Source organism: Patella vulgata, chromosome 1 (genome assembly GCF_932274485.2).
Source record: "Patella vulgata chromosome 1, xgPatVulg1.2, whole genome shotgun sequence".
NCBI classification, from domain to species: Eukaryota; Metazoa; Mollusca; class Gastropoda; family Patellidae; genus Patella; species Patella vulgata.
The window spans coordinates 23,172,694-23,186,699 of record NC_065879.2 but is presented as its reverse complement, the minus strand read 5'-3'; the positions used below and the strand labels follow the sequence as shown (position 1 = coordinate 23,186,699).

The 14,006-nt window shown below is 39.4% G+C and overlaps 1 protein-coding gene across 1 annotated transcript in view; it reads left to right on the top strand.

Moving 5' to 3' along the window:
• LOC126811582 (G-protein coupled receptor GRL101-like) overlaps window positions 1-12,255 on the top strand; it is a 61,780-nt gene extending 49,525 nt beyond the window's left edge. The window contains exons 6-8 of the mRNA XM_056098414.1: window positions 9,978-10,108; window positions 10,694-10,836; window positions 12,122-12,255. Of these exons, the coding sequence (XP_055954389.1) occupies window positions 9,978-10,108; window positions 10,694-10,836; window positions 12,122-12,255 (408 nt within the window). The remainder of the gene's footprint in view (window positions 1-9,977; window positions 10,109-10,693; window positions 10,837-12,121) is intronic.
• Window positions 12,256-14,006: the final 1,751 nt, after the last annotated feature.

The window sequence follows — 14,006 nt, the reverse complement described above, 5'->3', positions numbered from 1 at the left end:
AAATAATAATTTAAATAACAGGCAGATTCAGTTTTTGCTTAATGCACCTTGAACAATGTGTTCTGCATATTTTTAATATTTCATTCTCGACCAACCGTAATGCCACCCTCACGCCCGTGTTATGTTTATCCCGGGCCGTAACTAGCTCAGAGCAAGCGGGGGGGGGGGGGCGAGAAGTGTTCCCAGGGGTGCTGTAAAATTGACGGGGGCGAACATTTTTGCAGGGGGGGGGGGCAAAGCCCCCTTGTTAATGGCCTGTGTTTATCACCACAATGTCGCGCAATTCATCGGATCAAAGCGTGTCCAAGTTTTATTGGGGGAGAGCACCATAGGGAGGCGTATTGACGGTACCATTCGCCGTGGACCGTCAAGTGTAGGTACATCAGCGCCCCCCAGAAGCCCCTACCCCCCACCCCCAACAATTTTAGAGTTAGCCACGGACCTGCATTAGTGACACCAAAAATTGCTGTCGAGTTGAAGTCGAAGATTTTTAATAAGATTCGACATTAATTTTTTTTTTAATAGTTCAGCAACTGACGAGCGACTTTACTCCCTCCGGGAAATTGTAGGCTAGGCACTTGTAACGGGCCTGTGTTTATCACCACAATGTCGCGCAATTCATCGGACCAAAGCGTGTCAAAGTTTTATTGGGGGAGAGCACCCTAGGGAGGCGTATTGACGGTACCATTCGCCGTGGACCGTCAAGTGTAGGTACATCAGCGCCCCCCCCCCCCAGAAGCCCCCATCCCCACCCCCAACAATTTTAGAGTTAGCTACGGGCCTGCATTAGTGAAACCAAAAATTGCTGTCGAGTTGAAGTCGAAGATTTTTAATAAGATTCGACATTAATTTTTTTTTAATAGTTCAGCAACTGACGAGCGACTTTACTCCCGCCGAGAAATTGTAGGCTAGGCACTTGACTAGTAGTGATGGTGATCTTGCCGTGAAATTTTCCACCTCAGAAGAAAACCATGTGATTTGCGGAGAGCCATGTGGAATAAGGAGAACATACTACCGAATGGATATTCTTTAAATTCAACCATTTCGGGATAGAAAAAAATTCAATAAAATATTAAAGCTGAACTAAACTCAAGTCATTGAACAAAGAGATTAAATAATGTCATTTGAATTTTACTTGGTGAATTCACGGGAAGCGATTTTACATGAGCTGCAATGCTTGTTATTGTATCCATATATAGTATGTAATTATATCTGTAACTATATTATTTAAACTATATTTTACATGTATGATTAACAAGACTTATTTCTAACTTTTCAAAAGCCTTTGTTCAAGTCAACAGATACAGTCGTGGTATAAACTTAAAGAGTTCGAAAAGGTATATGAGTATGGATATTTGAATTGGGCGATTAAAGAAGTACTTCAAGAACCAATATTGATGGATTCAGATATACAGGTTACACTTGGGCCATTTGTCTGCAAAGAAGGTATTTCCCCACGTCCTTTATATATCAGTGAACGATCAATTTAAATACTTTTACAAATAAAGAGTTTTAATGTCTGCTAGAAGGTTATTGAAAAGAAAGCTTCAGAAATTCCGTAATTTCAAGAATAAATCACGAATTACGCGGCTATTCGGTTAGTAAGACGTTGGCTGGCGAACCTGGAGGTCCCGATTTAGATCCCGGTGTTGGTCGAGAAGTTCCGTCAGTGGTGTAGGACGGTGGGTCGAGCAACCGAGGTCCCGTGTACACATGGGCGTATGCCGTGCACGTAAAAAAAACATTGACGATTGGAATTCGAAATAAGAATAGTCATACCGCCGCTTGTTATCCCATGCCCAGTCATTTCATTCCACGCTTGATAAACTGTCCTTATAAAATAGGAGCAGGAGCAGCCTAACTACTTGCCAATACCCCCCACCCTCCATATACACGATACCATTACTTATGGGTTTTTCTTTTCGGACATTACTTATACATAAACCAACATATATAAAGTTAACGAACAATTCGTACTTTCTCATGACAATTATTTATATTTTCTCTATAAATATGCAGCGGTGATTAACATTATTTTGATGAGCAACAAAATAAAGTATCCATATGTTTGAATATAAAGATTATTAATTAATTTGTTCTTTTCTTTTTGCAAAAACGCAATTTTTAATAAAAGAGTTAAAATATTATTTTAGTTATCAATCAATTTCATCCAAAAATATTCATGATATACCGCTTTTAAAATTTTGGGCAGGTGCTCGGTGGCCATTACTATACAGATATCCTGGAATGTGATTTGAGATAACAGTTGCATATAATAGAAGAAAAAAAAACTTTCTCCTTTGTCTTGGTGCTGAACAAAATATATTGACTAGTAGTGTCTAGAACTGCTGATGTAGCCATGAAACATTTTTAAAGATTTTCATTAAAAAGCTTGTAAATACCTTAATACATTAACTGTTTTAATTCCAGAGAAACCTGCTATAATTGAGAATTTTTTATGTAAAAGCGGTGGTTTTGTGTCAATAAAGGAAATATGTCTTCTAACACCAGATGGCCATGATGCCTATAAGGGATGTAGAGATTTCTCACATTTAGAGAATTGCAGTAAGTAACGCCTATTGACGTCACTTCAACTTTCAGCTAAAGTATCACATCACACACCAGTCAAGACGCCGTGGGTGTGGTTGCAAAAAGCCAGAGCAGGTGCGCTGGACGATGTAAATGCGTTTGTGCAGCAGAGTCGTCTTGCAAGTGTAGGGGACTATGTGACAGGCTTTAATATACATACACGTGAGTAAACACAGGAAGGAAATTGAGAATGTTTTCCGAAACACGATTCTTGCCTTTCAATCGTTGAATTTCATCAGCGGGACCACTCGATCCAATTTTATTACCGTGTAGAAGGGGATAATAATAACATAATAAACCAGCCTATGTAACAGTATGTATAAGGAGGGAAGCGACAGCCGTAAATGTATGACCTCCATCAAGGGATATGAAAGCCAGCACGGGGCTTTTGTTAATAGTCAGTTTACAAGACCCTAACCTTAACCCTATCAAAACATAGGCCCACCACGCATACGGAAGCTTTAAATCCAGGGACAGTCGAGATAACCCCACAAAAAGAAAAAAATGTTTCAAGATATTACGAATAACTGAACCTAAAACATACGCATCATACCATAAGTTACGCATATTCTGGAAAGTGGGTCTTTATGTACATAGGATTGTAGATCACGTGATCGTGGGAGACTATTTGTGACCCTGGACCACAAAACCAGCCCTAAGTCTTAAGTACAAGTATTGTAGCTACAGTCGTTTTTCCCACAACATGCCTAAACATGAACCAGTAGTTGGTATTGGCATAAATCATAGGCAAATTGTATCAAGATCATTTTTTGGTAAGGCATGTTGTAAACGTACTACCGTAAATGCATATAAACTACATAAAGTTAAAACACATCGAAAAGTTTTGCTTAAAATCCCGAGCATAATGGTATTTTCGTGTTTGGTATTACTATCTAGTTGGGAAACACATTTAGAAGTTTTAATATAGGCTTCTCTTCGTACTAGAGTGAGGCCTAAGAGTCCCTAACAATAGTCTGAAACAGATATCTTGATTGGGTAAAATCGTTTGGCGCATGCCCAATGCGATCTCGGAACTAACTTGTACGCAACGTGAATTCTTAGCGACGGGGCAGAAATAGCTTTTACTAAATTTGAACGCAAATACATACTAGCCTTGATTTATTTGGGAATAAAATAACGAAAGTACCGACAAGTACAATGCTGGTGATGGATTCACAGGTGATGAATTTGTTCAAACATGATGAATGAAGTCATGGATAAATATAAAGTCTAAGTTTAACAAAATTTCACATGGTTCATTCTCACTGACGTCTGCGCTGCACACATAGCTACGTAGACTTTGACTATTTATCTAAACTTGATGTTGCCAAGAGAATAACAATCTTCTGTTCCAAATTGCTAATATCAGTAAAGGGGTTCCGTTACAGGATGACATGGTATGCCCGTCAGTGACTAAGTGAGAAGGACGCAATGGCAAGCTTTGCGTCATGGTTTTGGGTTTTTGCTCCCCTTTGAGTTTTTGAACCCCTCGCAAATGGCAAAAAATCACGCGGTTTCCAAGATTATAATCATAATGCTTAAAGATACATTATGGGAGATTAGCTGTTAGTTCTCACTATAATAGTTAAAAACTAGATAATATAAAGGGAATTTGCTGAAAATTTCAATCAAATTGATCCACCCTGAACCGAGTATTTAGCGATTGAATGTTGGGTCTAGCCTCGGTCATCATTACTGAAGTCGGTACGATAAAAAACATAGTCTCGATTATCCATTTTTTGATTTAATGAGAAGCAGCAGACCGGGTTCTAATCCAGTAAATATCGTAGACTAGGGATGCCATCGAGAGTTGTTTGAAACGTGTTTAAAGTTTACAGGTAGAGTATTCGCCAGCCTGTCACACTATAGCGTTTTAGACAACTTATTCCGACATATGAAATAATTATCCAATACGCTGGCATACGGTGAAGCTGAATTTAAAAATCAAGAGAACGCTCCTTTTGGACGCATATATAACGCACTTCTAACGCGCTGATCCTATTGGCTCGCAACTTGTATAGTGTCAAGTCAATCAGGTCATTTTGATGTCGTAAAACAGCTATTTGGTACGCTCGTCGCAACCTCTCAGGGTCCGCCATGATTGTAGACTTCTGCACTTGCTCATCTGTACACACGTTTCAAACACGTTCAGTAAGTTCTAAGAAAGTCAGAAGTACGTTGCCTATAGGTTAGAAATAGGTTACGCGTACGCTGCTCAATTGCCCTGCTGGTAGCCGACGTTTATGTCAACTTATGAGTAACTTACATGTAACGTGCATGAACGCGTGTATAAATTACCTGTCGCGTATTTCTAACTTACTTGGCGTACAACAACTTATACCATCGTAGTTCAGCGTGCTCGTAACTTGTTAAAAACGTATCCATAACGTATTCAACGTACACCGGCGTGTTCGCTAAATTTCCCATACGTTGCCATACGCTGATGCTATACGCCAATGTGTGACAGTCCAATATAATGGCTTGTAGTTCTAGTGAGCCTCAGCTTTTATATCTGACCCCACGTGGTTGTCGAAGTACGCTCCAACACGTTATGCATAAGTTAGGCATACGCTAGACTAAAGTTGTGCATGAGTTCCGCATAAGTCAAGAACGCTAAAAATTCGTTGGGCACACGCTGTCATATACTTGTATAAGTTATGTTTACGTTGGGGATAAGTTATGAATAAGTTATTCATGTGTTAAACATAGGTTATATATTCGGTCAGCGCGTTAGAAGTACGTTATATATGCGTCCAAAAAGAGTGTCTTCTTGATTTTTAAATTTAGCTTCAGCATATGCCAGCGAGTTGGATAATTATTTTATACGTCAGAATAAGTTGTCTAAAACATTATAGTGTGACAGGCCCATAAAGAACTAAGTGCGTATTCACCACACACTTCTCAATTTATTTTGCCCGGCTTATGTATAGAAATATGGATTGTTTGGTGCCTGCTGTAGAGGTCTCCTGCTGTAGGAGAAGTTTGTGGTTGACGCGTCTCGAGGGATCCGTAAAGTTAGGTTCCCACTGTCGTGCGATACGTTACGATAGGATTGTCCCTAATGAGTCCACGCTCTGGTATGTGCAGATACGTCACGAAACGTTTCGTTGTGATCACCACAAATACCCCGCTATTTCAATTGTATCGCGAATCGTGATTGTGAGAACCTAGTATTAAGGCTCAAATGCAGTGAATTCATACCCTGACTATTTTCTTTTTTTATACGCCCACACATTCTCACGTGGACGTATATTATTGTCGCCCCTGTCTGTCCGGACGTCTGTTCGTCCACAATTTGTTTGTAGACACTCTACAGGTCACAATTCTTATCCGATTTTTAACGAAACTTAAAATACTTGTATAGGTTTATCTCCAAAGGATCTCGGTTGCTTTCGATATGTACATGTATCGGATCGAATCTTCATAGATTTGCCCTTGATTCTACGGAAAATCACGTTTTTAGCTTGTGGACACTCTAGAGGTCAAAAGTTTCATCTGATTTTGATGAAACTTGGAATGCATGTTTATACCCCACATATCTTGGTTCCTGTCGATGTTTGCGCATATTGATTGTACAAAATTTGGATGTCAAATTTTTATCCGATTTAAAAAAAAACGTGAATATATCACCGTTACACACTAAGATCTTGGTTCTTTTTGATAATCGCGCATATCCGAACATAACTTCCTGGATAATGACCCCTGATTGTTCGACAAATCGCATATTTAGCTTGCGGATTCTCTAGAAGTCACAATTTTTTCCCGATTTTAAAAACCGTTTAAATATATCACCATTCCACCATAGTGAAGGTTGAATTAGAATTTCGGGAAAATTGAAATGAAACTGCTCAGCAAAATGGCCGCTCTTTGTACGCAAATCGATAAAAGTATGTTATACGAAGATTGTGGGCCCTCTAGAGGTCACAAGTTTTAGCATCCGATTTTGACGAAACTTGAAATGTATGTTCATAACCCAAAAATCTCGGTTCCTTTTACCGACAATGCACAATTATTTCCCCATTCTTTCGGATATTACAAGTTTGGGTTTTTAAGTGAAGTTACTTTATTATGAAGATAAAACTATTGTACACAATAAATGCTAAACACAACACAAATATTTAAAGGAAAAGGAAAGGTGATACGGTCACTTTATACAAATTTTACACAGTTGATGTATGGATGTAAATTGATATCTTCTTATTTTCAGGCGATTTTATTTGTCCTGCTAATTATTATAAGTGTAGGGATAGCCACTGCATACACGTTTCACTTATTTGTGATGGTAGATGGAATTGTTTAAAACAAGATGACGAAGGCCTAGGATGTCTCAGCTCTGCATATATATATCCAAAGGAAAAGACCAATGTGACAAAGCCAATAGGTATGTACTGAATTCAGGGGCGAACTGGGTAGCTCTGTGCCTCGGATCAACCGGTGAAGAATACGTGGCATAACCAGGAAACGAAATGAAATGGGGTTTGACGTCCTACTGGACAGTACCGACTCGTATTAAGCTTGCATGAACATATCCTGATCATTGGTCTTCACACACAAACAACTGCAGGCCAGTTTCGGTGATAGATTTGGCGAAAACATATACAACATAATAGATGACATAATTATTCATGGTACCAAATTTGTTTTTGGAAATAATTTGCAACCCCTTCCATATCGGGGACCCTGGTTTCATACCAGCCAACGCCGAGCACTTATCTTTAATCCGGGCCCGAGCTAATGAAGACGGATATATGCCATACAGTATGGTGTGGGGTAGGACACGGATAATCCCGATGCTTTTCCCCGAAAGAAGCCTGATTAACGTTTTCCGAACCCCACTCATAGATCATTTTTCTCCTTTGCATTTAGGCCATTATATTTACAATGGATACGAAGATGAATTTTATTTCTTTTAAAATACACACTATTTTGTAAATCGTACAATTTTCACCCGTACAACATTGGTAGAATCCGTCCTTCTATTAATTTTGAAACCTTTAAATTACACCCAGACGCGATTATTGTAACTCATTACTTGTTGGTCTTCCCGCAAAAAGCTTATACCCTCTCAAACCTATTCAGAATAAAGTTGCCCGTCTCTTTTCACTAACACCTTATCGTTCCCCCATCAGTAGGATTTCAAAATCAGAGAGGCACTTTAATCAAATCATTCTAGAAAACGACTTACTAATTGGATCAAAGCAATTTTTTGTGAACAGTATGTTGACACATTAGTGATTAATTTATCACAATTCCAAGACAATACCAGAAGGTTTCGAGTCTGTACACAGTCTATACATCAGTATCTGGTGTGTTTCAAAAACAGTAGCGCAGCGACTGTACATGGAGTGGACCAGACGATTGATGAACGCCATTGGAACCAGGAACCACACTCTCAGAAAAGCCTGGCGCAATCCTCGGCTGTGTTTGGTCTCGGTACGACGTTATTAAGTCTCCTCTGAATTTCACCCCAAAGATGTTCAATCGGGTTTAAGTCTGGACTAAGGGATAGCCAGCATAGAAAGTCCCGAGTAACTCTGGCAGTGTGGGCACAGGCGTTGTCATGCTGGAAAACGTTGTTTCGATGACGTGTGACATGTGATATGACGTGGTGTCTGAGAGCTTGATCGATGTAGCACACTGTTGTGATGCTGGCTCCTCTCCCTGTACCAAGATTTTGGAACACCACAGGATCCACTCTCTGGTTCAGGCCGATTCCACTCCAAACAATTATGCTTGGACCACCCCATGAATCACGTTCCATGACACATTGGTCAGAATAACGCTGGCCACATCGACGCCATATTCTGGTCCTGGCATCTGCAGTTGATACGCAATACCGACTCTCATCTGTGAACATAACAGTTCTCCATTGCCTGTGTCGCCAGTTCTGGTGTTGTTGGGCAAACTGTAGACGTTTACGTCGATGTCCAGGGGTGAGGATGGATGTTCTCTCTGGTGAGACGTCGGCGCACTGTATTGGTACTGATAGGTCTTCCATGTGTTCCCATTACCTGACGTGCTGTCTCAGATGCCTGTGTGAAGGGATTCTGCACGTGCTGTCGCACAACATTGCGGTCTTTTCGCCTTGTGGTAAACCTTAGTCTACTGGTTCGGGGGCGATCATCCGTGGTGTTGGTGACCCGAAAGCGTTGCTGAAGCCTGTTGATGATCCGAACATTGAAGTGATTGGCAACGGCGTGGCCAGTGTGGCCAGCGTCGAGTCTTCCAAGCGCCTGGTTCCTGAGCTGTTGTGAGTCGTGGCATGCTGCTGACGTTGAAGTGTGAATGATTCAGCCAGGTATAGGGTGCATTTTATAGGGCTGGTCCCAGTGAACAGCACGTGTAGCGAGTGTTATTAGAAAATCATGGAGAACACATTAGCATCTCAGAAGTCAGGTTCCGTTTTTGGGAACATTTCCTGGGTTCAGATCTGTGTTTCGGAAGGAGCCTTATTGCCCCGGTAAAGTTTGTGATGTGGTCACAAATATACAATAAAAACATTTGGCGAGTTTTATGCAATGCGTCTATTCAGAGTAACATACCAACCTGACGTTTCTTTTGCTGCTTAGTATAGCGCAAAGATCTTCTTAACTATAAACACTTACGTCAACTTCGCTCTTGAAATACCAAAAAGTAAAACACTCCAGGCTAAACGCTCCTTTTCGGCAGCAGCACCGAAACTTTGGAACATCATGTCCTTTAAAACAAGAACCAGTTCAAGTTTCGGTGTTTTCAAAAAGAATCTAAAAACAGAATTGTTCCGAATAGCCTTCATGTGAATATCTCATTTACCATTTTTTTAAATGTTTTATATTTTATCTGTACCTGTACCCTGCTATTTTACCATATAGTTTAATTTAATAAACATATAATTTGCTATCTACATGTAGTCAATGTTTAAGTGAATCATCGTAATGTTTATCTTAGTCAGGTAGGAATCAGTATGGTTGCCAATGGGAATTGGTTAAGATAAATAAATTATCTTACTGCGATAATATGTAATATTTATAAAACAATCTTCCTTTTCAGGAATAGACGTTTGTGCGGGTTTCTTTAGATGTAAGCCAATGCCATATAATGACGTATGTATTGAACACCAGCAAGTTTGTGACACGGTTGAAGATTGTCCTCAAGGTGACGACGAATTAAATTGTGATTTTGTTTGTCCCGAGTCGTGTACATGCCAGGGGGCTATGGCCAAATGCAGAGGATCACGCGTTCATGAAAATATTATGAAAATGTCAGCTATTACAAAGAAATTAATTTTAGACAATAATATAATTGATTTAGAAAGGGTTAATTTTAAAAATCTGTCGTTGCTACGAGAACTTAGTTTCAGCAGCTGTGAAATTTCATATATTCCGGTAGAAAAATTTATCAATCAGAAGAACCTTCTTTCCCTTGATTTAAGTTTCAATAATATTACTATTCTATATCGTGGTACATTTCGTGGTTTAAACAGATTACAGAATCTAAAACTCCAGGGTAATGAACTACTTAGAGAAATAGAACCGGGAACGTTTGAAGGATTAACAAGCCTCCCCAGTCTGGTAATCTCCCGTATCAAAGTACGTAATTTAGAATCATATACTTTCCAAGGACTTGGTTCATTGACTGCCTTGTCAATTAATGTCGGTATATTACATACTATTCACGATCATGCATTTGCTTCACTTGAAAACTTACAAAACTTGGATCTCAGAGAACAGAATATAGAATCATTTTCGAGAGGAATATTTCAAAATTTAACTAATCTGAAAACTGTTCATAGTGATTCATTTATCTTTTGTTGCTTAAAACCCGATTCAGTGACAGATGACAACTGTTATCCTAAACGAGGAACATTTTCATCATGTGACAATTTGATGCGACGAGAAGTGTTGAGAATCTGTATGTGGGTGATCGGTGTTTGTGCTTTAATAGGAAACTTTGGTACTGTTTTTCACCGCATCGTTTGGGACCAGGAGATGCTTACATCCAGCAGTGGACTCTACATTACACATTTAGGAATTTCTGACTTTGTAATGGGAATATACATGATAACTATTGGCGTTGTGGATGCCATGTTTCAAGGAAACTACATATATGTTGATAAATGGTGGAGAAATAGTACCTATTGTCAGGTTCTCGGAGCTTTGGCTACTCTCTCTAGAGAAGCATCGGCTCTTTTCCTATGTCTGATAACTCTTGACAGATTTCTCATAATAAAGTACCCTCTAGTACAAGCCAGGCTTTCACCACGAATGCGTAGAACATCGATCTCTTGTGTTTGGTTAGTTTCTCTTGTAATCGCCCTGGTTCCCATTTTACCTGGTACAGGATTTACAGGTTTTTTGTACAGCAAAACAGGTGGGTTGTTTCAATTTTCCATATAAACTATTCAGTTGTATATACTCATTACTAGCTATTGTGTGTCATATTAGCAAAAATGGTTTGGGGTGGTTAGAGGTGCACTTCATGTATGTCTACACCCTTTTATTCATACTGTTATCTGGTGGCATACATTGATGACATGTCCCACTCTACTGATAGTTTAAGCATGTAATGATGTATTCTATTTATTCTTTTTGCTGATAGTCTTTGCATGTATCAAGCCTATAGACCCAATAATCTTATATTTCTTTAAATTAATGAGTATGGTATCAAATATTCTTACAGGTATCTGCTTGTCATTGCCGTTAATGCCTGACAGGACACCTGGGTGGCAGTTTTTCACGGCCGTTTTTGTGATTTTCAACTTTTTGATATTTCTGCTGATATGTATTGGTCAAGCTATTATGTACAAATCCGTTGTTCAGTCTGGTTCTTGTCTTCAAAGTAAGGAAAGGCAAGCACGAGATTTACAAATAGCTAGAACATTGTTTTTTGTTATCGTCACAGAGTGTGTCTGTTGGTTCTCAATTTGTTGCATGGGTAAGTTTTCCTTTTTGTAGGCTCACATTTTCGCAGATGTACTGAAAATCCGTAACACAACAATAGGGATGGGTTCAGCATTAAGATCGTATCAATCAGGCAGTGAATAGCATGTGTTACTGCTATTAATTGGGATCATCAATAGGATATACTTTGAGCCGCAGATTAACAAAACATGCTGGCGCTATCTTTACTCTTCCATCAAAAAGAATGAAGCAAAAATTCTAATAGTTCTGATCAACAGTACTATTTGCTCAAATGTGTTGGTTTGTTTAGTACGTAAACCACTGGGTTGGTGACTTTACTGGTGTCTTTTGGTTCCAAATGTTCTAACGAGTAGTTATCTAAAGTCCATTTAGATTTTAAATTGTGATGTGGCTATCGAATTTCAGGGTCGCACATCAGCACATCAATACACCTAAGCCGTGTAAGCGTTGTAAATGCTAGAGTTAGTGACAATGTTTCCTTTCAAACCAGATACAAAAGTCCAACTAGTCACAGGTAGCAGCTTAACGAAATTGCGTTTCAACTTTAACTATAGGGGTATTGGGTGGTTTAACGCGTGCAATTTAGATGATACGGTCTGCTTTTAAGTTGCGTATGTTTGGGTTTTTTTCAGGTTTGGTGTCTCTTGGTGGTGTTTCTATTGATAGTGAGGTTTACGCTTGGGCTGCTGTTTTCATATTGCCTGTAAATTCTACTCTAAATCCAGTCATATATACAGCTTCAGCTTATTATAAGCATTACGTATGATAATTTTTTCTACACATAAGAGACAGATGTACACTTAGGATCTTAAATTATAGATGTTTCCCTATAAACACTGTGTTGTGTTAATATGTTTGCTTTGTATCTACTAATATTGGGGTCGGATTATGTAATCTAGCATTTAACTCAAACTTTTAAATTATTATCTAAATAAAACGTTCGAGTCCAGCTTGAGTAAGTTTACCTCATAATCTCGAACTCCTCCTTTGAAAACCAATAATAGGAGTCAATATTTCCTTAGTTTTTAAAAGCCTACACTTATATTCTTAAATTTATTTCAGGGAAGAAAACACCCAAACGCAGAACAAATTACAACACCCAGCATCAAGATAAACGAAGTGACTGCCTTAGGTAAATATGAATGTTTGAAATAAAGATGTACACCAAAGACATTGTCCATACTGAAATGCAATTTAAGAAAGTTACTTATCTTGAGAAAGAATAGCCCCAATAATGGTGGTCCACGATAACATTACACGCGCCCATCGACGATTACCCCAATTTTTGCGCTGCCTACACCACTGACGCCTGTTTGCCATGTACTGGCGAATTAATGGAGGCACAACACGTGGTCGTCGCGCATGCAAATGGGCTGCATGTAGCCGATTTCTAATCGTTTGGGGTGTAACTCGAATTCCTGTAACTTGGTACAAGTTTACAGAAAGCTGTTTGGCCGTTTGTCCTCGATTTTGCAGGACCTGTGTACGAATGTATCGATCCTGGGCTTGTGTAGTGACTCTAGGAAGACCTGAACGAGGTCTATCATCAACATTGTGTGTTTGTTGGTACCGGTTCCACAGTCTGCTGATCACAGACTGTGACACATTAAGAATGTTGGTTACTGCTCGCTGTGTAGAACCCATTTGAAGCATGTTGAAGACGCCTCATTGCAAATTAAACGTAACACACTAAAGCAAAGATACGCTAAACAGTAAGTCTTATGCAAGAAACGATAGGAAAGCAAACATGGATAGGATAAACCAGCACGCGCCAGTTTTAATAAACCCTTCCTTGGAGTGTCAAATTTGACAGTGAACCCCTCCCACGTGTATGGCGCTATTGCGTGTTGCACATGCAGCTCAGTGGTTCTGATGGGGCGATAAGTTCTTCATCTGTGAACATACTCTCAAAGCCTATCAAGTGTCCATGACTATTTGTCATATCACAAATATGTAAAAATAGACATAACGAAATTATAATCTAATTTTGATAATATTTTCAAAATAACACACATTTTAATCAACAACGAAAGGGACTATCCCGATTTAAACAGATTCTCAAAAATAAAAGTCCGAGCACGTATGAACTTTAAGCGCCAAAATATAGAGGAATGGTGTGCTGTATCATAAATTCTGTCATTGAGTCAACTGGCGTTGTTTCAAGCCCCCAGCTGTACGTGTCAAGGAGTAGGGTCGCCTGTCCAACCTCGTGGGTTTTCTCTGGGTCTTCCGGTTTTCTTCCACTGCTAAAGACCCCTACGCACAAGCGAATTATTGAAATAAAATTAAACCATATGTAAGTCCTGAAATGACCTAATTTGTGTCGATTGGACGTTAAACCCCATCTCTCTCTCTCTCTCTCTCTCTCTCTCTCTCTCTCTCTCTCCCTCGCTCTCTCCCCCCCCCTCTCTCTCTCAAAATTTCAACTCAAAATATTGTGCCGTTTGGACGTGAACGTCAAAACTGCTTATCAAGACACTTAACCCTAAGATTTCGGTTCTTTTTGTTTCGTTGGGT